The 23370-nt window shown below is 41.2% G+C and overlaps 1 protein-coding gene across 4 annotated transcripts; it reads right to left on the bottom strand.

Annotated features, from left to right (window-relative positions):
* Positions 1 to 6923: 6923 nt before the first annotated feature.
* On the bottom strand, positions 6924 to 22924 carry cenpn (centromere protein N). Of its 4 annotated transcripts, none has more exons than XM_041192504.1 (11): positions 22860 to 22924; positions 18759 to 18936; positions 18425 to 18470; positions 17069 to 17128; positions 16879 to 16958; positions 14067 to 14237; positions 12896 to 12997; positions 12248 to 12305; positions 11385 to 11494; positions 9863 to 9989; positions 6924 to 9688 (listed from the first exon to the last, which is right to left on the bottom strand). In XM_041192504.1, the coding sequence occupies exons 2-11, from the start codon at positions 18924 to 18926 to the stop codon at positions 9576 to 9578; spliced, it is 1035 nt and encodes a 344-aa protein (XP_041048438.1). In that variant the 5' UTR covers positions 18927 to 18936; positions 22860 to 22924; the 3' UTR covers positions 6924 to 9575. The 4 variants fall into 4 exon arrangements, with proteins under 4 accessions (XP_041048438.1, XP_041048437.1, XP_041048436.1 ...); XM_041192503.1 differs by having other exon boundaries at positions 22781 to 22865; XM_041192502.1 differs by lacking the exon at positions 22860 to 22924 and adding an exon at positions 21474 to 21722.
* Between the last annotated feature and the right edge of the window lie 446 nt (positions 22925 to 23370).

Genomic DNA, 23370 nt, shown 5'->3' on the forward strand with positions numbered 1-23370 from the left:
CCTGTAGACAACTTTTAAATCCCATTCCAGTCTATCTACAGATGAGCTTAATGATGTTTAATCTGTTATTTGTTTTTAAGTCAATGAATCTGGACTGCCTGACTCCAACTCCAGCTCCACTCCAATTACATCTCCCTGAACACCCAAAGCAGTTCAATGGTCATATCACAAAGCACAAGCCGCCCCAACCCAAATCAAGCCTCTGCTCTCTCCCTACATGGACACAAGCAACTCTGAAACATAATCACTTTAAAACATTTTAGAAAACAACTAAATTAGTTAATTTTCTGTGATTTTAGGTGAATCTGTGAGATGAACATCAAATTTGGGACTTACAGAAAATCTGAGTTGACTTGGCTACACAAACAGGAAGACTTTAAAACCTCATATTCAGTATTGCATCCTCCATTTGTCTTTATTTTAAACTTATAAGCTTCTTTAGAAACCCAATTGTAAAGAATATACTTAGCCTTATATTTAGATTCTTCCATTTTAGACCATTAAACACAAAATTCCGTCATTTTTGATAAGCAGGAAGAAAATATAAAGATAACTCACTGCAGAGCAGAGCTGTCAACATTAAGAGGAATGTAAGGGTCAATATTAACGAGACTGCTGGAAGACCCATATAAACATTTGGAACTGTGTTTACTGTTTTAAGAGTGAGCTGCATCATTCTGATAAACCAATATGAATAAATTCAAGTGAGTGAAACTTGACAGTAAAGTTCGTACCTTTTTTCCAAATTCAAAACCAGTCAGGGTAAAGAGCAGGTGAAAGAAACATGGGGTTGAATTTTATGGAGTTCCGTAGTTCCCACCCCCAGCTAGAGTTAGGAGGGAGCCCAACTACAATCCAAAAGGCGGCCCTGTAGCAATTTAACACTGGTACTGGTGGGCATTGCTGGGACTACAAGCAATTCACAATGCTGAGGAGCCCAGACTGACAGGTAAACCCAGGGTTCTCAACAAGAAATGGGGTGGTGACCCGCCAAAGGGCCTGGAAAGTAGGACTTCCCACCTTTTCCAACATCAGCCCACACAGCTAAAGCTGCCGGGCATTCCACATGGTGTGGGTCTCCCGCTGCTGCAGGTAAAATACTGGCAGAGAGTCCTTTAAGTGGCCATTAACTGGCCACTTAAGGGCCTCAGTAGGCCCAAGGATTGTCATCCTGCCCAACATCTCCCTCAGCCTCCATAAAATTTCAGTCAGTCAGGGCAGACAGGTAGGCAGCAGAAAGGCCACCCGCTGGATTTTATTTGCCTTCAAACCCACCAGTAGGGGAAGATAAAATACAGCTCATTGTTTCAGGCGAGCCCAATAGATGCCAACAATACTTTATGTCGACAAATTTGTTTCAGATGAGAATAATAAAAAGATCTATGAATAAATGTTCATTAACTGACAATACACTACAGTCACGTTTCCAAACTCTTTGCAATTTTCTTTTACACCTATTAAATCATTTACAATTATTTTTAAAACAATTCTTCTCCTGTCTCTTCCAAATTTCCACGATCTCAGCCGATGTTAATACTGGACCAGTTAGATTCCACAGTGAAACCTGGCTTGATAGATCATTATTTTTTTTTTAGAAACCGTGGTGGAAAGTTACTGAACAAATTCACAGGAGTCTGCTGAAGTTATAACACAATATAAATATAAAAAAAAGAACTATATCACACCCAGGCAAAAAGGTTTGCAAAACCTCACTACAAACACAAGATGATGATTTAAATATTCACTGTTCCTTTACCCCAGCAATATTTTTACACACATGTACAAATTTAGAAAGATAAAAAAAATGTACAATTTCTATCTTATACTCTAATATTCAGGGTAAATATGAGATACATGTGAATCAACAGACAAACTGTGCTTAGACACACCACACCCCAAAATAAATGACAGATGCGACCAAAGCAGATTCTATGGATTTCTCAACAACCCACCCAGACATTTGTCACATTGTGAGCCAACCAGTGTCACCTTAACTTTGTCTTTCTCACAAGGGTTTCCAATCTCCACATTTGAAGAAAGAGCCTCAAAATTCTCTCAAAACATTTCTCCCATTTGGATAACTGCAACAATGGCCCACCTCACAGGGTTTCAATCTTGACTATCGAGATTCTTTTTCCCTGGATCTCTGAGTAGACTTGAACTTCACCTTCCAAACACAATTTCAGATCCTCAGCCATACCAAGCAGCACACCACTGCTTCAAAAAGTCCTCAGTAAACAGTTACTAGCCTATGGCCTTCTCTTTGGATCTTCATGTCTTCTCTCAAGCCGACTTCACTTCAAGTCTGCTTCGCGCTGCTCTCTTTAACTTGGAGCCTATTGCACTGCCCCTTCCTTTTAACTTCATTTCTGGGTCCTCTTTCTGATCCCTGTCTTAGGCAGGGACTTTCTTCTGGGACCTCTTCCTATCTGCCTCCCATGTCCTATTCTCTGGGATACATTTAGCACAATGGCGTTCCTGCTTTTCACACCGTTCTACTTCTTTTCCTCTGCACAGGCATGCAGGGCTGGTTCCCTGCCTAAAGAATGTAAAAGACTTGAACTGTGCATGCGTGGAAGGCCAAAGTCTCGCCAGGAACTGGAGTCCCAAACCTCTGAAGGTAAGTATATGTTTCATCACAATATGAATTGATTCATACCATTGTATATTCCTCTGCAGAACAGGCATCAGGATATCGTGGAGGAAACAGCTCCTTTGGAATGCTGAGGTGGGGAGGACAGGGAGAAGAAAATGCAATTTAAAAGGAAGACTGCAACAGTTACACAACATGTCAGAGTTTCTGAAGACATATTGAAAACACTGGGGGTCTTTAATGCTATTCACATTTTTCTCAACAAGGCATCTGTTATATTTCAAAACGTTTACATAGATTACATAGAAGGTACAGCACAGAAGCACTCTATTCAGCTCAACTGCCCCATGCTCCACATACACCTCTTCCCACTCCTCATTATCAAATCCTATCAGCAGAATCTTCTATTTCTTTCTTCCTTATGTACTCAGCTTTCATCCCTTCAAATGCATCTGTGCTGTCTGCCTCAACTACACCATGCAGGAGTGAGTACCATATTCGAATCACTAGTTCTATCTTTATCGTACACCAAAAACAAATGATGCAAATTGTTGAAATATGCCAGCAAATTCCGGATATGGTTCCTTAAATCAGCATAAATCATGTATTACATCCAATTTTAACTATCATGTTGGGGTAAAAAATTTTTTAAAATTCATTCACCGGATGTGGGCATCGCTGGCTGGGCCAACATTTGTTGCCCATCCCAGGCTTCCCTTGAGAAAGTGGTGGTAAGCTGCCTTCTTGAACAGCTGCAATCCATGTGGTGTAGGTACACCCACAGGTCTGTTATGGGGGGAGTTCCAGGATTTTGACCCAGCTACAGTATTTCCAAGTCAGAATGGTGAGTGACTTGGAGAGGAACTTCCAGGTGGTGGTGTTCCCATCTATCTGCTGCCCTTGTCCTATAAAATGGTAGTGATCGTGGGTTTGAAAGGTGCTGTCCAAAGAGCCTTGGTGAATTCCTGCAGTGCATCTTGTAGCTGGTACACACTGCTGCCACTGTTTGTCGGTGGCAGAGCAAGTGAATGTTTGTGGATATGGTGCCAATCAAGCAGCTGCTTTGGCCTGGATGGTGTCAAGCTCATGTTGTGGGAGCTGCACTCAATCAGGCAAGTGGGGAGTATTCCATCACACTCCTGACTTGTGCCTTGTAGATGGTGGAGAGGCTTTGGGGAGTCAGGAGGTGAGTTTCATGTCACAGGATTCCTAGACTCTGATCTGCTCTTGTAGCCATAGTATTTATATGGCTAGTCCAGTTCAGTTTCTTGTCAATGGTAACCCCCAGGATGTTGATAGTGGGGATTTCAGTGATGGTAATGCCATTGAAAGTCAACGGGTGATGGTTAGATTCTCTCTTGTTGGAGATGGTCATTGCTTGGCACTTGTGTGATGTGAATGTTACTTGCCACTTGTCAGCCCAAGCCTAGACATTGTTCAGGTCTTGCTGCATTTGGATATGTACTGCAAATGGAGCTGAACATTGTGCAATCATCAGCAAGCATCCTCACTTCTGACCTTACGATGTAAGGAAGGTCATTGATGAAGCAGCTGAAGATGGCTGGGCCATGGACACTACCCTGAGGAACTCCTGCAGTGATGTCCTGGAGCTGAGATGACTGGCCTCCAACAACCACAATCATTTTCTTTTGTGCTAGGTATGACTCCAACCAGTGGAGACCTTTCCCCATTTACTCCAGTTTTGTTAGGGCTTCTTGATGCCACGCTTGAACCAAGGCTGTAATGAGGTCAGGAGCTGAGTGAACCTGGCGTTACCCAAAATAGGAGTCAGTGAGTGGGTTATTGCTAAGCAAATGCCATTTGATAGCACTGTTGAAGACTCCTTTCATCACTTTACTGATGATTGAGAGTAGACTGATGGGGTGGGTTGGATTTTTCGTGCTGTGCACAGGACATATCTGGGCAATTTTCCACATAGTGGCTAGATGCCAATGTTGTAGCTGTACTGGAACATGTTGGCTAGGGGTGCAGCAAGCTCTGGAGCACAAGTCTTAAATACTACTGCCGGAATATTGTCAGGGCCCATAGCCTTTGCACTATCCAGTGCCTTCAGCCGTTTCTTGATATCACGCTCGTGATCAAATTGGCTGAAGACTGGCTGGGGACACCTGGAGGAGGTGGAGATGGATTATCCACTTGGCACTTCTGGCTGAAGATTGTTGCAAATGCTTCAGCCTTATCTTTTGCACATATATGCTAGGCTTCCCCAACTTTGTTGTTTAATTGTCCACCACCATTCACGACTGGATGTGGCAGTACTGCAGAGCTTAGATCTGATCCATTGCCTGTGGGATCACTAAGCTCTAACACTTGCTGCTTGGCACGCAAGTAGTCCTGTGTTGTAGCTTCACCAGGTTGACGCCTCATTTTTAGGTATGCCTGGTGCTGCTCCTGGCACACCCTCCTGCACCCTTCATTGAACCAGGGTTAATCCCCTGGCTTGATGGTAATGTTAGAGTGGGGGATATGCCAGGCCATGAGATTACAGATTGTGGTCAAGTATAATTCTGCTGCTGATGGTCGACAGCGCCTCATGGATACCCAGTCTTGAGTTGCTAGATCTGTTCGAAACCTATCCCATTTAGCATGGTGGTAGTGCCACACAACACAATGGAGACGTGAAGATGGGACTTTGACTCCAGCGGTGGTCACTCCTACTGACACTGTCATGGATTGATGCATCTGCGGCAGGCAGATTGGTGAGGATGAGGTCAAGTATGTTTTTCCCTCTTGTTGGCTCTCTCACCACCTGCCGCAGACCCAGTCTAGCAGATATGTCCTTTAGGATTGGGACAGTAGTGGTGCTACTGGTGATGGACATGGGACTTCCCCATCCAGAGTATATTCTGCACCCTTGCCGCTCTCAGTGCCTCCTCCAAGTGGTGTTCAACAAGGAGGAGCGTAGATTCATCAGCTGAGTAAGTGGTTATCAGCAGGTTTCCTTGCCCACGTTTGACCTAATGAGACTTCATGGGGTCCAGAGTCGATGTTGAGAACTCCCAGGGCTACTCCCTCCCGACAATATACCACTGTGCCACCATTATCTGAGAGATATGATTCAGCGAGGACAACCATCAGGCTGACTATGCTTGACTAGTCTGTGAGACAGTTCTCCAAATTTTGGCACTAGCCCCCGGATGATATTAAGGATGTCTTTGCAGGGTTGACAGGAATGAGTTTGCTATCGTCATTTCCAGTGCTTCAGTCGATGCCAGATGGTCCGTCCGGGTTCATTCCTTTTTTTGAGACTTTGTAGAACTGAGTGGCTTGCTAGAGCACTTAAGAGTCAAACTGTCTGGAGTCACATCTACCATGTAAGGTAAGGCAGATTTCCATCCTTCACATTAGTAAACCAGATGGGTTTTTTTTTTTAAAAAAAAAAACGACAATGGTTTCATGGTTATCATTAGACTTTATGAATCCCATCTGCCAAGATGGGATTTGAATCCAGGTCCTCAGACCGTTACCCTGGTTAACTAGTCCAGTGACAATACCACTACGCCATCACCATCCCTTTGTTTGAATTGGAGGGAATGGTAATCATTTAGTGCAATTTGAGGATCACAAATCCTAGCGAAGGACCATATATCAACACTGTCATCACTGACATGTTCATGTATGCATTAGGGGTGTTTAATTTTTAAAATCCAAAATTGGGTTATGATAATCTTATGTTTCCAAACTTGTTGAATTTGCACAAGCTCTGGATGCCAGCAGTGTCATAGCCAGGAAGTGGCCATATCCAATTAATTGCATTGAATTGAATCTAGACTGCTGTATCTGGAGTTGCCCTGGTTTATTTTATCACCCACTTTGAACATGTGGAGCAAAATAGCCTGGTTCCAATCTATTGTCACCTCCAGTGTCCAATGACTCTTTCATAAGGATTTTGATGCCTCAAGATTTGCCTCTCCGCATTGTCTATAAACTGAGATAAAACATATGTCCCAAGGGATTTTGTTTTTTGAGCCCCATTAATGGGGATGTACAACTTAAATATAAATGAGATTGAAGTAATCAATTTAATTTAATTACGTTTGTTGTTTTCCACTGCAATATTGTTCTGGGTTATGCTAGAAAAATACAGGCCTGATGTCCATAGATAGACTGTACATGTATGTGTACTCTGTGGGTGCACCTACACCATAGTCTGCAGTGGTTCAAGGCAGTGGCTTACCACCATCTTCTCAAGGGCAATTAGGGATGGTCAATAAAGGCTGGCCTTACCAGTGACACACTCAACCCATGAACAAAAAAATGACAAGCACATGATCTTTAAATTTAAACACCAAAGGAAAGCAAGTAAAGATTCAAGTAACCACAAAAATTTATTACATTTACATAAATAAAACTATTAAACAACATTACACTGTGCAAATAAATGTCGATGGTTTTTAACAATACTTTAGAGAACAGTCAGGGCTTGATTCCTAATTTCACAAGCAAGACTGGACTTCAATTCAGCACCGTCGAAATTAGAAGGAAGCTGGAATGTCAGTCCTGCTGACAAATTTCCTTTGGACTATATGTAGAAAAGCCTTAATGAGATGCTGTATCATTTATTCATCTAGTTAAATCTTCATCATTAATGACTAGGTTTATCAAAGATCTGAACAAGCTTACACATCATTGAGACATGCAGACTTTTAAAACCAGGTTCAATTCCCCAGTCTGTGCAGTGTCAGTAACTTCAGTCAGGATAATACAATTAGTTTTCACACCCAGGGATTCAAAAGAAAAATTGGTTAAGAAATTTCATTGCTGATTGCTATCCATGGAAATGAATATATGTGGACTGTATTGAGCTCAGCTGTTGCACTCTTGGTACTGAATAGCCAAACATTCACTGCCGAGTCTCGCAACTATGGCACAGGGATAGCCACAGGATAAAAGTTCACAAACTCAAAGTATATGCTTGGTTCCAGTTTTAAACTGAGGTCAAGAATTGCAAGGCTGTGCAGCAAATAATTTCAGACAGAAAAAAACATCTTCACACAGCAGACTCGAACACCGATCACTGGATGTCAAAATCCAGTAGCTTGTGAAGAGAATTAGTCCTTGTGTGGAAATTCAGTTATTTTAAACTAGACCCAAAAATTAAGCCCAATGTAAGATCTTGGATAACTAATGGAAAGCAATAACCTAAGGGCCAAGTGCAAGTGCATATGAATAGAAAAAAAATCACATGCATGCAGTTTTATCATCACGAAATTCTAATCAAAGCCCAAGCTAATGGATTAAAAACTGAAGTGGAGTTGGACTATTTTAGCACCCCAATCTTCCCTCTCCCCAAAAGGAAATCTCTTATCTATAGGCTTCTCTTAGGTAGAAATGGAGAATAACCTTGTCTGCAGCAGTGTTGATTATGTCCAATGACCCATTAATTGGAGTTACAGTCAAGTTTGGTGGAGCAAGCCTGCTAAATTCTCATTACTTCCCTGCCCAAAACAGGAGTCAGCACTGACAACCCCCAACTTGGCAAATGCAAGTGAAACTTGTCTAAGTGAAATCAAGTCCAAATGTTCAAAGCAGAGGTTTTAACCAAAAGCCTCCCTTGACACATGGTTATGAAGTCATTTCTGAGATTCTGGCTTTCTTACCAAATAAAGAATAAGTGGATCTTGTTTCAAAAGATCTGCCACCGAATATTGAAAAAGTTATTGAAAATGTACCCTCCACTACCCTAAAGATAGCATAATAGGCTTTCTTGGGAGAAAACTATACATACAATCTTCAAAATATACAAGGTCAGCCATCTTCTTAAACCCTATGGCTGTCTGCATTTTCCCCAATTGCGTATTTGAAATAGATATTTATTAAGCATTAGATTACAACTCACTTGTTAAATACAAGTGGACAGTATGCAGATTAGAAATGTGATGATGCACATTAAACCATTTCTTCATCGAACCCACTAACTTGGGCTTACAATCAAAAAGGTAAAGTTCACTGCAATGAAGCTTTGGTTTGATGTCCCAAAATTTAACGCGTGACATTGTCCTATTATCTTGGAATTTTTAAGTTAAAAAACTGGACTGGTTGACACATTGGCAGAATTTGGAATTTCACCATTTTGTAGTATAAAAGGCACATGTTGGGGTAGAAATCAGATCATCATGAGAAACCTATGGGAAAATTAGCCTTTTGGTAATGCTAAAGACAAACAGCAGAAGCAGTAAAATCAGAGACAATTGCAGGAAGAAGAGGGTTAGAAGGAGAGGAAGAGAAGGAGAATATTTTAAAAGCAAAAAAGGGTAAAACCATAGCAGTTTAGAGACAACTTGTTAAATATCTAAAATAAAATCTCATGCATTTCTTTTTAAAAATGTGTGGTGAGCCTACAGACCAGCAAAATGTTTTTTTGAAGCTGGCTTCTGAAAGGGAATATCATGGGTTAAGATCTCACTTTCTTAGTACTTTTTAAAACAACTTGTAATAGCACAACATTTCCATCTTTTGCAAGCCAAGATTGCAGTGGATAGGGGAGTTTTAGTTTTTGCAGGGGGTCTCCCACACAGGAAAATTTTAAAGATTCATTTCAGAGCAGGGTCAAGCACTCAGATATCATGAGCTTGGAAGGGGGACAGGGGATGGCTGGGAAGGAAGAGCTTATAAACAGAGTAATTTAACCAAAGATTAGTGAACTCTTAACACCTTGGTGAGTTATGGTTCCAAGGATGCCAAACACTTTTGAATACCTAGACCGATGCCATTCAGCACATATGGATCTAGATAATTGGTGTCAACAAATTGAACACTGCAAGGGACATTAAGTACAGCTCGATTCACCCATTCTTGCACAAGGGGAACCTAAACGTTAGGAACAAATTACTTTTGTTGTGCAAAACATTGAGTCAGCAGGCATGGGGAAAATCCAAAGCTTCATTACAGAATGAAAGAGGCAAGAGAGTTTTCCACAGGAAACATAAAAGTATTTACAGAACGTCCTTGGACAATGAAGTTAAGGGCCTGGTGTATTTGGCTCAGCAGTCCTTTTGTCTGTTATTTTGAAATAATTCTTTCCCTTTTCTGGAATACTGCTGAACATGGTTGAAATGGGAACATCAGCAATTCCTTAAAAAAAAATTGTCACGGTTATAACAGAATTAATGCTACAAGTCTTCCAACATCAAGCTATGACTGCTTCTCCAGCCACACAGGCTTAAAAAAAAGTGGCTATTGTAACAATGACAGGAAAAAGAAAATAAGTAAACACAGGTGATGGAAATTAGCACAGAATATGCCTACCTAGTGCTGGAAGTGCTCTCAATGATTCAAGGATATTTGGACTGGAAAATTTTGCTACACATCGGAATGGTTTTCTTCTATCTGATAAAATCCCCATGTTGTGTTCATCCTTAAAGACAGTTTGTAACTGAAAGAATACATATAGTATTAGAATTTATGATATAACAACTGGCAAGTGAATGCAGTGGTAAAATGTCATAGGAACATAAGACCTCCCAGTATCTACCCTGTCAAATCCCTTCAGGATCTTATAAATTTCAAGATCACCTTTCATTCTTCTAAACCTATCCAACCTTTATCAGTAAGCCCCTCAAACCAGGAATGAGGGGAGTGAACCTTCTCTGAGCTGCTTCTAATACAATTTTACCTTTTTTCAAATAAGACCAAAACTGTACACAGTATTCCAGATGTGGTCTCACCAAGGCCCTGTACAGCTGCAGTAAAACATCCCTACTTTTATATTTCAACATATCTTATTAGAAAAAGCCTTTTCAGATTGAAATAAGGTGACGTATTTCTTCTTTTATAAAAGGCTTTTCACCAGGCTGAACTAGAGGAGGAAATATCAGTCAGGATTCCTGCTCTGTAATGCTCGTTGTCAAACCTAGCTGGAAATGCAAATGCAGGCAGAATTGTCTGTGATGCTTTGCTAAGGATTACACCTAAGCACTCAACTACACCCCAGGAAGAAGTAATTGTCATTACTGGAACAGGGGAAAGAGAATCATACAATGATACAGCACAAAAGGAGGCACTTCAACTCATCATGTTTATGAGTATGATGACTCTTTGAAAGAGCTATCCAATTAGCCCCATTCCCATGCCCTTGCCAAAAGCCATGCATTTTCCACCTTCAACTATTCATAAAACTCCCTTTTCAAAGTTACTATTGAATCCATTTCCATCAGCCTTAAGCAGTACTTTCTAAATCACAACAGCTTGCAGGGTAAAATGGGAGGCATTGGTAGAGGAATAAATGTCAGCCAAGACATTGGAAGACTTCCCTAGCCCTCTTCAAATTGCGCCACAAAATCCTATGTGCCGTCTGAACAGGTTCTGGTGAAGGGTCACTGAACTGAAAAGTTAATTCTCTCTCTCAACAGCATTTTCTGTTTATATTTCAGATTTCAAGCACCCGCAGCATTTTATTTTTGCTGCATTTAGATGAGAGGTCTCAATGTAATGTCTCGTTTGAAAGACAACATCACAAGCAATTCAGTGGACCCTCAATGTCCTGCATTGAAGCATCAGCCTAGATTATGGGTTTGAGCCCCCCAAGAGTGGGGCTTGAAACAAAAACCTTCAGACCAAATAGCCAGTTTTCGTGTCATAACTACAATGTAAAAGATGAGCTCTATCCCTGAACCAAGCTGACAATCTTTGGAAATTTCAGTCTATATACAGAGTAGATTATACAGCAGAAGGTTACATGGCTTTCCTATTGAGAAAGACAAACAGCCAAGCAACATACACTATATTGAAGATCATGGCATATCAAATCAGATAGATATTCAGTACACACCCTGTAATGAACCTCCTCCAGTTTTGGTAGTGACCCTTCTCCAAATGCTGCTGACGTTAATCTTTTGACATCTTCTTTCTCTCTAAGATTTTCTATGGTGATTCTCTGATCTTGTAATTGTGGGGAGGGAAGGAGAAAGAAAAGGAAATTAGATGAATCTATATAATCAGTGATCATTCTGTCTAGATTAGAGATCAAGTAAATAATTCCCAATATCCAGCAGAACACTATTCAGTTTGAATCAGAGAAGCAAGCAGATTAGCTAAAGGCTTCAGTCCAATCTTGCTCCAAGATATTTGTGAAGTCAACAGGAGAGCACTATGCAGGGCAGCTGCACTTCAAGATATGGGGCCACTGCAAAATTTTAAAAATCACCGCATTCTTGATCGATAACCACTGTGGATGAATATGTGGCATTCTACTGTTGTGTATCCTTGGTCTGCTTTAATCATTGACGTACACAAAACTAGCCCAAAACCCTAGCTCATCAGTTACAGCATTTAGTCATTCTACTACCAGATTAAAACTTATGTCCCACCACTGCCAAGAAACAGAGTCTGAATAAAGAAATCCATTGTTTACATTGTCTAAAGCTCTCTTTCTCCACCAGCACCATCCACAAATAAAGGTTATCCATAATACAATCACAGCACTTACTGCAATCAAGAAGGGTAAGGGCACCTACCGATACAGGAACATAAACACTCCTCCCTCCCTAAAGTAAATATATTTTATGAGCTGCTGCAAGACACTTCTCAAACAGCGAACAAGGGTGTTACCATTCTACTTCTATAAATCATTGGACTCCTGTCACAATATATATGAGATTGCAACTGCATCAAAATAATAAAATGAAACAATACCGGATTCTTGGCTGGTGTTTAGCTGTTGTATGGGTTTCCAGTGGTGCGTAGAACATGCCTGAAATGAAAATAAACAGAACAAAAATAAACTTCAACACTAATTTCATTTATATAGCAACTTTAACAAAGTAAAACTTTGCAAGGTGCTTCACATACAAAAGAAAGGCACATATGTAAACCCTTTGTGGGAGAGGTGACCAAAAGCTTGGGTCGATGAGCTGAGTTTTGAAAAATCTTTTAAGCCCAGAGAGGGCACTCTGGTGAAGAGGGACAGGACAGAGGGTATGTCAGTGATCGAGGGTGGGCGGTGGAGAGTAAAGGGAACTTGGCAGACCAATGTCATTTGGGCTGTTGGCTGGCGTGGAGAGTAAACAATAACACGGGCAGTGTCATGTAGGCAGCAGGTCTGTTGAATAGTGGCCCTAAATGCACCTAACATCCTCCCTAGTTTTGGACACTACTATCACTGTCCAGAGCAGAAATCAGTGAAACCCAGGACTACATTAGCAATCCTTGACTCACGTCTGACAATTGGGAATGGGATGATTAAAAAGCAGAACATTAATTTCAAAGTAATCAATTCAGCTCAGTGTCACAGGAACAATTTAGGTTTGCAATAAAATATTTTTGCTGATAGTCCTTTGTTACCGGATTAAATCTTTTCAGAGCAATGTCTCGGAGGGAGTCCAAACAATGTCCTCGTAGATCCATCTCTTTGAGCATATTATGCTCAGTAGCAACAACCAGTGCCTGGAAAACAAATTCAGTAAAGTTAGGAAAGTGCCGCAATTGGAAACTTCTGTTTTAAACACTGGTTCCGAATAATAAGCACCCAATTCTAAGCAGGGAGTGACAAACTCAAACTGTTTAATGCAGTCCAGCCAAATTCATGCCAAAGTTACCTGTCAAGTAGATGATTGGAGCTCAGTTGCTTGAAAAGATTGATTAAAAAAGCTAGGGTTGCTTCAACTTCAAAAAAGCAAAAATTCATAGCCAAGACAGCTGTGCACAAACCAGTTCAGCAAAAGAAAGGAACATTCACAGTAAGTCATTTGCTACAACTTCAATATGATCCAAGTGTTAGAGTTAAGCAATGCAGAGAGAATTAAGACAAAGTTTTTCAGTCAAGGGCCCTGGACGTCTAAAAGGGAGTGCAATTTTATTCTTTCCTCCACTGACTATTTGTATGTTATTCTGTTGTATGCCAATTAACATTTTCTGCAATTATAGCACTGCATTCCTGACAATGCCTGCCAGAATATTAATCATAGGCCCCAGGAGTGACAGTATTTATAGCAGATCTCACACCCAATTCCACCAAACTAGGGGATCAAATAACTAGAATCAGGACACAACTTATATTTAGATTTTATTTTTTGAAACAAGCAATCACCTTGTTCAGTGAAAGTAAAAATGATCCATAATGACTTAGCTAGAGCAGAAAGGCTGTTCTATCATTTCAACTTGTACTTTGGGCTTCTGATGAAAGGTTATACCACCCTGAAACATTAATGTTTCTCTCTGCACAGATGCTGCTTAACCTGCTGGGTATTTCCAGCATTTTCTGTTTTTAATTTGAGTTCCAGCATCCACAATATTTTGCTTTTGTTTGTTTTTGAGAAATGTGTTAATGAGCTGCGTGATCAGTTTGGTTCGCTGCCAGAAATATCCAAAGGAACAGGCTAAAATAGTGCACCGTATAGGAGTCTTTGAATATTTTAAAAAGGTGAGGTAAGAGGGAGAAGTGGAAACACATGACAGTCTTCCACCAACATAATCCAGATTACAGGTAAAATCCAAGTAGACAGAGCCTTTTTACCTGAGAAATATATACTCTGTACTGCACAGCAAGATTAGCCATGAAAACATAAGGAGTCTGCGGGTAGTATACGGCATACGAAGCTCTTTGCTGGTTAGGTGTGGAGTGGCGTTTGCCCCATGCGATTCGGATCCAAACTGCTTCCCCATGTTCCAAAATGTTGATCATGACCTGTGGGAGGAAAAATAAATCTGGAATTCAAATTAAAATAGGTAACAGAACTATTAAAATTCCACAGAAAATGTTCCAAAAACGACAACATGTACTAAGTCAGTTAGCATGACACAAACCAAAATAGATATGAGCCAATAGCTTGTTGGAGTGAAATAATACCCAAGTAGATTGATGGCAAAAGTAAAATGACAGTTTAAGATGTCTGTTATAGCTTCACCACATCAGCCATTTGTTCCAGGATCATGGGTTACTCAGAACATCTGCAAACAACCCAGAACATTAGGCAGAGGTTTGATTTGAGAATAATTCCAAAAAAGGAAATTTAAAAAGAAAATCCTGGAATTACATATTGAATCTGACAAAGTTTTGATGCGCCCCACGGCTTCTTTTAGATACTGACCAACTTGCTACGCGCCTCAATGTTTCCTCTTTATAACTTTTAAGATCACCAATGTTTATGTCTTCCAACCATTGTGTAAGTTACAATTTCATCATGCTAGTTATGCACTGGCTTTTTCCAGCTGGATCAGAAAGTTGGGGTTGAAACCCAGTCTCGAATTTAACAAAATCTAGAAACCTCCATACAATTCCTATCCCTGGTGTTCAGGTGAATGCTTTTAAGAATTGATACCACAATTGAAATGCAGGGATTAGTATCCAAACTCAACCAACAATATTAAAAACAGAAGTGCTGGAAAATCTCAGCAGGTCTGGCAGCAACTGTGGAGAGAAACAGAGCAAAAGTTTCGAGTCCGTATGACTCTTCTTCGAAACCAATATTAAAAACATTGATCATTCATTCGCCTCTTTGCTGTCTGTTGCTGGTAAATAATGAATGCAGAGTTTATCTGTATAAGTCACCACACCTCAAAAACAAAGGTGAAGTACTTTGAAAAAGCGAAAAAAAGATCGTGTGTGGTCACTGTTGTATTGTAGCGAAACTTGGCTGCAATTTTGCATACAGTAAGTTCCCACAAACAGCAATGTGATAATGACTAGGTAATCTGTTTTTTAGTGATGTTGATTAAATATTAAATATCGGCTGGGACACTGGACACAAGTATGGAAGAATACAGTACAAAAGGATGCTGTTCAGTTCATTGTGCAAAAACCAATCCAACTAGTCCCACTCCTCTGCTCTTTCCCCACAGCCCTTCAAATGTCAATAGCACTGGGCTAAGTATTCCCATTTGTGAGATGATGAAAACGCATCTGTGGCTTTGAGATCCCCAATTATCCCATCAGCTTCACATTGGAAGATATTTATTATAGTTGACCACAACATGCCTTCTCGATTCATTAATATAATAAATATCACACTGCTCCCCGTATTTAGAACTGATCTCCTGATGTTCTCGATTTGAAACTTTATTTAACAGTTTAATTCATATCACTAAAACAAAAATAATCCTTCTTTTATTGCAGCTAAAATATCAGCACCGTAGCCAATCAACTCCTAAAAATTTCATCAGATGGGACTTCAGTGCCCATGTATAGAATATCTCTAGTTTCTTTAACAACTTGGGCTTTGACTCTGCACTAAGTTTAGAAGAATACGTGGGAACACTGCAACAATTTCAGACCAGAATTAAAAGCATTTTGTACTGCTGTCAGAATTTATAGAAGACAAGATCCCAGAACAAAAAAAGTGGCAATCTTTAAAGGGAGCCTTTGCCCAAATACAATCTTTTGTTCCTGTTGTTCTTCTGCTTTAATGTCTCATCTAAAAGATTCTCTGACGGTGCAGTACTGGAACGTCAATCTAGATTTCTGTGCTTAAAGTCACTGAATTGGGACTTGAACCCACAACCTTCTGACTCAGAGACAGTTTTACCCACTGTTCCACAGCTGACAAGTTTTGACAGCATAATATATTTGCACTTTCACGGGGCTGCATTTTCCCAGTCCCACAGAAAAGGGGCTGCTGGTGAAGGGGAGGGGGTTGGTGTCATGGAGGTTGCTGGTAAAATATGGAGGGGTGGGGGAGCAGCTTTGGGATACAGACCCACCTCTAGGGATGGGCTGGGAACTGAGTACATTCCACGGACGCGGGCAGCCAATTAGTCCGATTAAGTCCCCACTTTGCGCTGGCATTTTACTGAGATTGGAGGAATCCCCTCCATCACGGAGGTTGATGAAGCCAGAGGCTACATGTGCCAATGATGGGGCAATGAGGATGAAAGACTGCAGCCCCATCCATTAAGCTTGTGGAAGGATTTCCCTTTCAACTCTATGTCACTAACAGCTTCAGGTCTTTTTAATTTATAATTTGTATACAGGCAACTGAAGGCTCACCTGCCTACTGTGGTAGTGTCCACTTCTCCCAGTAGGGCTGCCAGCCTGAAATTGCTGCGGGCCCTCTAACTGGGCCTGCAGCATTGTAAATCTGCCCGTCATGCTTAATTGGACAGTGAGCATGGAGGTGGGCAGTTATGAGGCCACCTTTCATAAGGTTGCACCAAAGAGCACATTGCAGGCATGGGTGAGCTTGGGGCCTCCATATGGGCCCAGATGCCCACTGGAAAATGCATTCCAAGTGTCTCAATATTGCACTTGGAAATACATAACAAAAATTGTGTCCTGGCTGATTGTGTACTAGCTAAAGGCAGTTTGGCATTCATCAAGTGATGCAACTTACATTTCTAATGAGCATTTTGAGATTTCTTTCAAAACAATTTCTGAAGTCTCCAAAATCAAATAACTTTGCTTCTTCACCACCTGAAAAGGAAATATGCAATTGTGAATCAGTATATTGCAACAGATAAGAAGCAGCTGCTAAATGCTGTGATAAGAAACAGGCATGGAAAAGTGAAAGACAATGTACGCACCTTTTGGCCTAAACATTTGATATGAATTCCATCTTTTCTTCTGCGGGTATGCACAATTATCTGCAGACATATACAATTAAAAAAAAACAAAAGTTAAGCATCTCAGGAACAGAATCAGAAGTTGAAAGTGTGGGTTGTAATATTATCCTCTTCAGTTGCTCAACCCTGTAAGTCCAAAATTTTCCATTCCATTTTAAGATTTCTAGCGTCCTCAGTTTTCTTGCATCCTCTGATCATACTGACTAAAGTCACCAGCTGTATGCAGATGAATATTCTCACTCTACCAACAAGTTTCACAAACAGGTGCGCCACCTTGTCTATTAGCGGTATTCAGTCATTCTACTAAATAAAAAAACATTTATTGGCCTCTGACATTCCCTCCTTTCATAACCTGCAAGTCATACAAAAAAGTCCCAACAAGCCTAATTTTGAACATAAATCTAATGGTCACTAGCACTTCTACCTAACTACAGGCTTGGCTGATAATTTTGCACATAACTAAGCGTTAAGTTCAACACCAATTTCTATTAAGTTCTTGCAAATGAATCCCTTCGCTTCCCCCCCAATCATATAGAGCAAGAATAGCAATCATTATTTAAGCTAACTGCTACTTGTATACAATTTAAAAAGGTCACCAAAGACATAACCTCAAAATTGCAACCTTCATTTTACAAACGTTTTAACATGAACAAACAGCAGCTTCCATATATTTTTCTTTAACATGGAATACAACCCCCTCTCATATTTCCATGCCAGCATCAACTCATCCCACCAAAAGTGGAATCTTCTTGCAAGAGTGAAGCTCCATGGGGAACGTCAATTGCCCTGTAAGCGCTAATCACATCCTCATTTGTGAAACTAAACAGTGAGTGTTGACAGGCTATTTAACATCAATCCCAATATATACTAGCTACCGGCAGGGCTTACTGCACAGAAATCATCATTGAACCCCCCGCTTTACATTTAGATGAACTAGCAACATCAAAACTATAAATGCACTTGGAGTGCTGATCAAGGTCCTTCTGAAAACAACAATTCTTCACCTGTTGGATTCTGTGTGCTTTCCTCTATTTCCATCTTTTAAACATTAAATAACAGTGGGATGAATGGCCTCTTTCTGCGCCTTAACTTTTCTATGTTTTATTAAGACAAACATTTCTTTTGATAATACTTCAAAGAGAATGCACATTAGAATGTTAGCATCTTGCATGAGCGCCAACTGAAAACAGATAGCAGATTGCTGGGTTTTAATAAGAAAAAGGTTAGTCTGAGAGTGTTAACAATAAATATTCTGCTCTAAGTTGTTTACAAAATGTGCCATTCCTAACATGCAATGAAAATGAAGTTAATACTTACAAATAATGTCCAAATCTGCTACATGTTTTAAGGTTACTCCATTATCCTAGAATAAATTTCAAGAAACATATTAAAAATATTTTATACAGCTATAAAATTTCAAAGCCATCAAAAAACATTCAAATTTTCTGTTCTCCAACCAATCCAGTCAGCATGAAACATTGTGCCAGCATAAAACATACATGGCCTTGTTTTAAAAGGAATGGCACATTTTAATATTCATAAATGGGCAATTTGAAAGTGGTAGTTCTAAAGCATTGAAATTTATTTTCCATCATGAGGGCAGGAGAAAAATCAGTCACCCATCAGCTATTACATACTTACAGTACATTACCTCACAAAGCGCGGCTAACTTCAATATCAGGTCTTTTCGTGCAGTTTCCTTGAAATTCACTTCCTGCAGTTGCCTTGCTGACAGAAAATCCCAGGATTTCAGTAACTTGGGGAAGTCAACTATTCGAAACCTTGTCAGCACCTTAATGAGGTATTCTGTTGAATCCATCTCCAGGTACCTTCATAATAACAGACAAAAACCTGCTGTAAATGTACGGGCCAGCTGGGGGGTGCGGGAGCAGACAACAGTGGGTGGGCTTGAATACAATGATCAAAGTGTCAGCTGTGGCTCTGTGGTAATAGACTCACCCGAGGCAAAAGATTGTTTCCCCAAACTCCAATAAAATTTCAGCACTCAATCCAGGCTCGCACTTTAGTGCAGTGCTAAAGGAGTGCTGCACTGCCAGAGGCATCATCTTTCCATTGAGATGTTAAACTGAGGTCTGGTCTATATTCTCAGATAGCCATAAAATATCAGACTGTACTATTTCAGGAGCAGCAGGGCAGTTCTCAGTGTCTTTTATTTATTTTCATCTATCAATCAACATCCAAAAATGATCTAATCAATCATTTATTTATTTATTGTTGTGGGAACTTGCGATCCACAAACTGACTGTCGTATTTCCTGAAAAGTGTTCTTCAAACTGGAGCCCGTGGAGACCTGGGGATTTGTAGAGACTTTCCAGGAGGTCTGCAAAAACGTCAAAGAAGAGGTGCGAGTGGGAGTGGAGTGCTGAATGGATTGGCCATCTCACTCAAGGGGGAACATACAAGGAAAGGCAAATTTTGCATAAAGCAAGCATACTTACTTTGTTATCTGTAAGTAAATAGCCCTTTTCTTAAGCACATTATTACAACACCTTACATACAGGAATTTGATATTCTGAGTGATACATGGCATTATAACTTGGATGGGTGGGGTGGTCAGTGATTAATCCATTTGGAAAGGGGACCTTCATTCAAAAAGGTTGAGAACTGCTTTCCGGCATTATAGTAACCACCCTTCAAAAGTAAGTACTAACTTAAAGCACTTTAAAATGTCTTGATACTATGAAAGGTGCTATATTTCTCAAATTTCTATTTTCACAGACAAAGTTTATAATATGTTTGGGTCTGTGTTGGATGCTATTCTATTAAACTATTGAAAGTTAAAATTAAATATTTAAACCATATAAACAGTAAGAGGGACACGGATGGACGCCAGTTTAATTACGTACCACTGACAATTGGCTAAACCATGAATGAATGGTCTCTATGGAGTTGCCTTTTTGACAAGATAGTGGAAGCAGAGTTCTAATCCATTCAAATGCAAATTAGGCAGATCTCTTTCAGAAAATAATACTTTGGGATCCAGTGCACAGGTGGTTTGACGCACAAGTGTAACATGTTTGGAGGAACAGGTAACTTTGGACCTATGGCCTCCAATGTTCTCCATCATTGGGATTTTCTCATGTTTTGTTTGGGTTTGTACTAGACTAATTGATAGATTGATTGCTATTAATCATCAACCGCATTATCATTTTATCATGCCACTACTTGGATGGTAGAATAGGGATCCTGACTAAAGAGCCTCACCTTAAAATGAGAGCCAGGCTGCCAGGTGTGCAGCAATCGGGTAGGTGCAAAATCCAATAAACCAACTACAGGTTGGGATTCCACCAGAGCAGAAACTTCGGTCTATTTTAACTGCAGAGAGGTAAATCTATATTCAAATTCACAGCCAAGATACTTTTGTTATAATTATATTTTCTAAAGCATGTATAGTGGAACTTCTTGTCCACTCAGTGCTGGAAAACACTTTTCTTCTCTATACACAAAGAATTAACATCCAGCTTCTATGAATAAAGTAGGTATAGCTACAGAAGTTAACTGAACACGAGGCCATTCAGCTCATCATGTATACCACCCAGTGCTTTCTGGCTTCAAATATTTATTCAAATTTCCCTTTACAAAAGTCATACCCTTCGCTTCAAACACTCCAAGGAATGAGGTATCATGGAAGCATTTCAACATCAGCTGAGATATGGGAAAGCCTCGCACAGGAGCGCCCTGTATGGCACTGACTCATAGTCAAATGAACTATTTCCAACCAACAGGACAGAGTCAAAGTGGGCAACTGGTAGCACGAGCTTCCCAAGTCCAGAACTGTGGCACCTCTTCTGCACCAACAATACGTGTGTCCAGCATGCAACATATATTTCTGTGCTCAAATTGGATTGATTGCTCATCTCTGAACATACCACACCTGAAACTTAACTCATTGAATTCTTGCTGGTGTCTTGGTCACAAAGAACAAACAATCTCTGTGGCAAAGCTTCCCATGTTCAAATCGTCTGCGTAAAGAAATTTAATCAAATTCTCGCCTTACTCAATGAGATTAAATTAAAGATCCTTCATCACTGACTCCCCAAAGGAAATAGCTTTTACCCTATTACTCATCAAAACACCAACTCAAAATCTCCTTTAAAATCTTCCCTTAACCTTTACCTCTCATGTAGTATTTGTTTTATTATCTCAAGTTTCACCTCATAACTAGTTCCCCTTCCTTATCATCATTCTGGCGAATCTACAATGTATACTCTGATTTCAATACTCTTTCTATAATGGGACAGCTCGAAAAGCAGTGCTCCAATTGTGACATAACCAAAGTTTTTGCACACATTTATCAGTCCTGAATTCAATTTCCAAATTTATAACACAGAAAATGTCACTGTACCTTAAAAAAAAACGTCTAAATAGTGCCCCTTCAGATCCAGTTCTTCTCAGAAATAGTGGCATGGGATCTTAGAGGTCAGACAGGGCCAGGGTTCATCTGGAAAAGAGCAACTCCAATTGTGCAGTATTCCTCCAGTGCTGTCCTGCAATATCAGAATGAATTTTTGTGCTCAAGTTTCTGGAGTGGGGCTTGAACCTGGAACTTTGTGATTCAGAGGTGCGAGTGCTACCAACTGAGCCAAACTGACACCTGATATAGGACAGAAAACAGAATCAGTTCGATGCACAATGTGCACTAATATTAAGCAACATCTTAAATAAAAACAGAAAGTGCTGGAAATATTCAGCAGGTCTGGCAGCCTTCAGAGAGAGAGAAACACTTGATGTTTTGATTTGTATATGGCGGTTCTTCGGAACCAAAGAAAGGTTCATGGGTTTTACGCCGTTGGGGGGTGGGGAGGGAGAGGAAGAACAAAAGGAAAGGCATGCAATAAGGTAGAGGGCAGGACAGATTAGATAACAAAGATGTCATGGAACAAAAGGGAGCAACGATGGTTGTAATAAAGAAGCAAAGCATTTGTCCAGAGTGAGCGTGAAGGCAGAACAATGAACAGCTGTGTCTGAAAGCCAAACAATATTCAGACTGAGTCAAGGGTTATTGTGTGTGTGTTGGGGGGGGGGTGGGGGGGAGCAGGCAGGAAAGTGGAGTCAAGGCCAGACTCAGATCAGCCGTGATCTGATTGAATAGTAGAGCAGGCACAATGGGCCGAACGGCCTGCTCCTGCACCCACTTCTTTCGATCTTAGACAGGCACACGGCAAAAGAAAAAAGGGCAGAGACAAAACCGGGGCCAGAGGCTCTGAAACTGCTGAACTCAAGGGCTGAGCCCACGAGGGCGGGTGGTGGAAACAAAAACAGTCAACATCTCCGAAGGGAAACTGGGGAGGAAATAAACCTGCAGGGCCACAGGGAACGGATTCAGTTTCTGCGTGGGGGGAAGCTGGCCTGGGCTCGATGGGCTGAATGGCCCCCTCTTCCGGCTCACGGTGACTCCAGAAAGCTTGCAAAGCGGCTGACTGGAAGCTCCTCGACACCTTGATGTTACGGAGCGAGGGTCACTCAGCCTGTGCCCCCACAGAAACCGGGGCCGGCATCGTGTTCAATACCGAACAGCGGGGGAAGAGAGAGAGAAATAAACTGTTGATAAACAGAGGCTCCGAATGGGCCGGGGGGACATCGCCCCATCCCCGGTATCTACTGTCGCCGGGAGCCGGCTCCTCCGCCACCCCCAGCCCGGCCTGTATTTACTATCGCCGGCGCCCACGCTGCCTCAGGTCCCAAGACGTCGCTCCATCCAGGTGGAGTCCCCCCGTCCGTCCGGCCTTACCTCCGTCTCTCCAATCACCTCCCCGCAGGCCCCGCCTCCAAGCCCGGCCCCGCCAAAACCTCTTTTTTCAAAAGCAGCCAATCAGCGGCGCGACCGTTAAGCTAAAGCTAGACGCCACGCAAACAACATCACCCACCCCCCCCCCCCTCTCGTCTCTGCCGCTGCTCCTCCCAGCACCGCGCCACCCGCACTGGCGACGAGGTACTGCAGCCCTAGCTGCCTGGCCCATAACTTGGGATGCCAGAAGTAGAACAACTGTGGATGCTGGAGATCTGAAATAAAAAACAGAAAGTGCTGGAAGCACTCAGCAGGTCTGGCAGCATCTGCGGAGAGAGAAACAGTTACTGTTTCGAGTCCAATATAACTCATCATTGAAACATCTTCCGAAGAAAAGTCATATTAGACTTGAAACTTTAACTCTGCCTCTCTCTCTCTCTCTCTCCACAGATGCTGTCAGACCTGCTGAGTTTTTCCAGCGCTTTCTGTTTTTATTCCAGGAATTGAAGATCAG

The sequence above is a fragment of the Carcharodon carcharias genome, chromosome 7 (genome assembly GCF_017639515.1).
Source record: "Carcharodon carcharias isolate sCarCar2 chromosome 7, sCarCar2.pri, whole genome shotgun sequence".
Lineage (NCBI taxonomy): Eukaryota > Metazoa > Chordata > Chondrichthyes > Lamniformes > Lamnidae > Carcharodon > Carcharodon carcharias.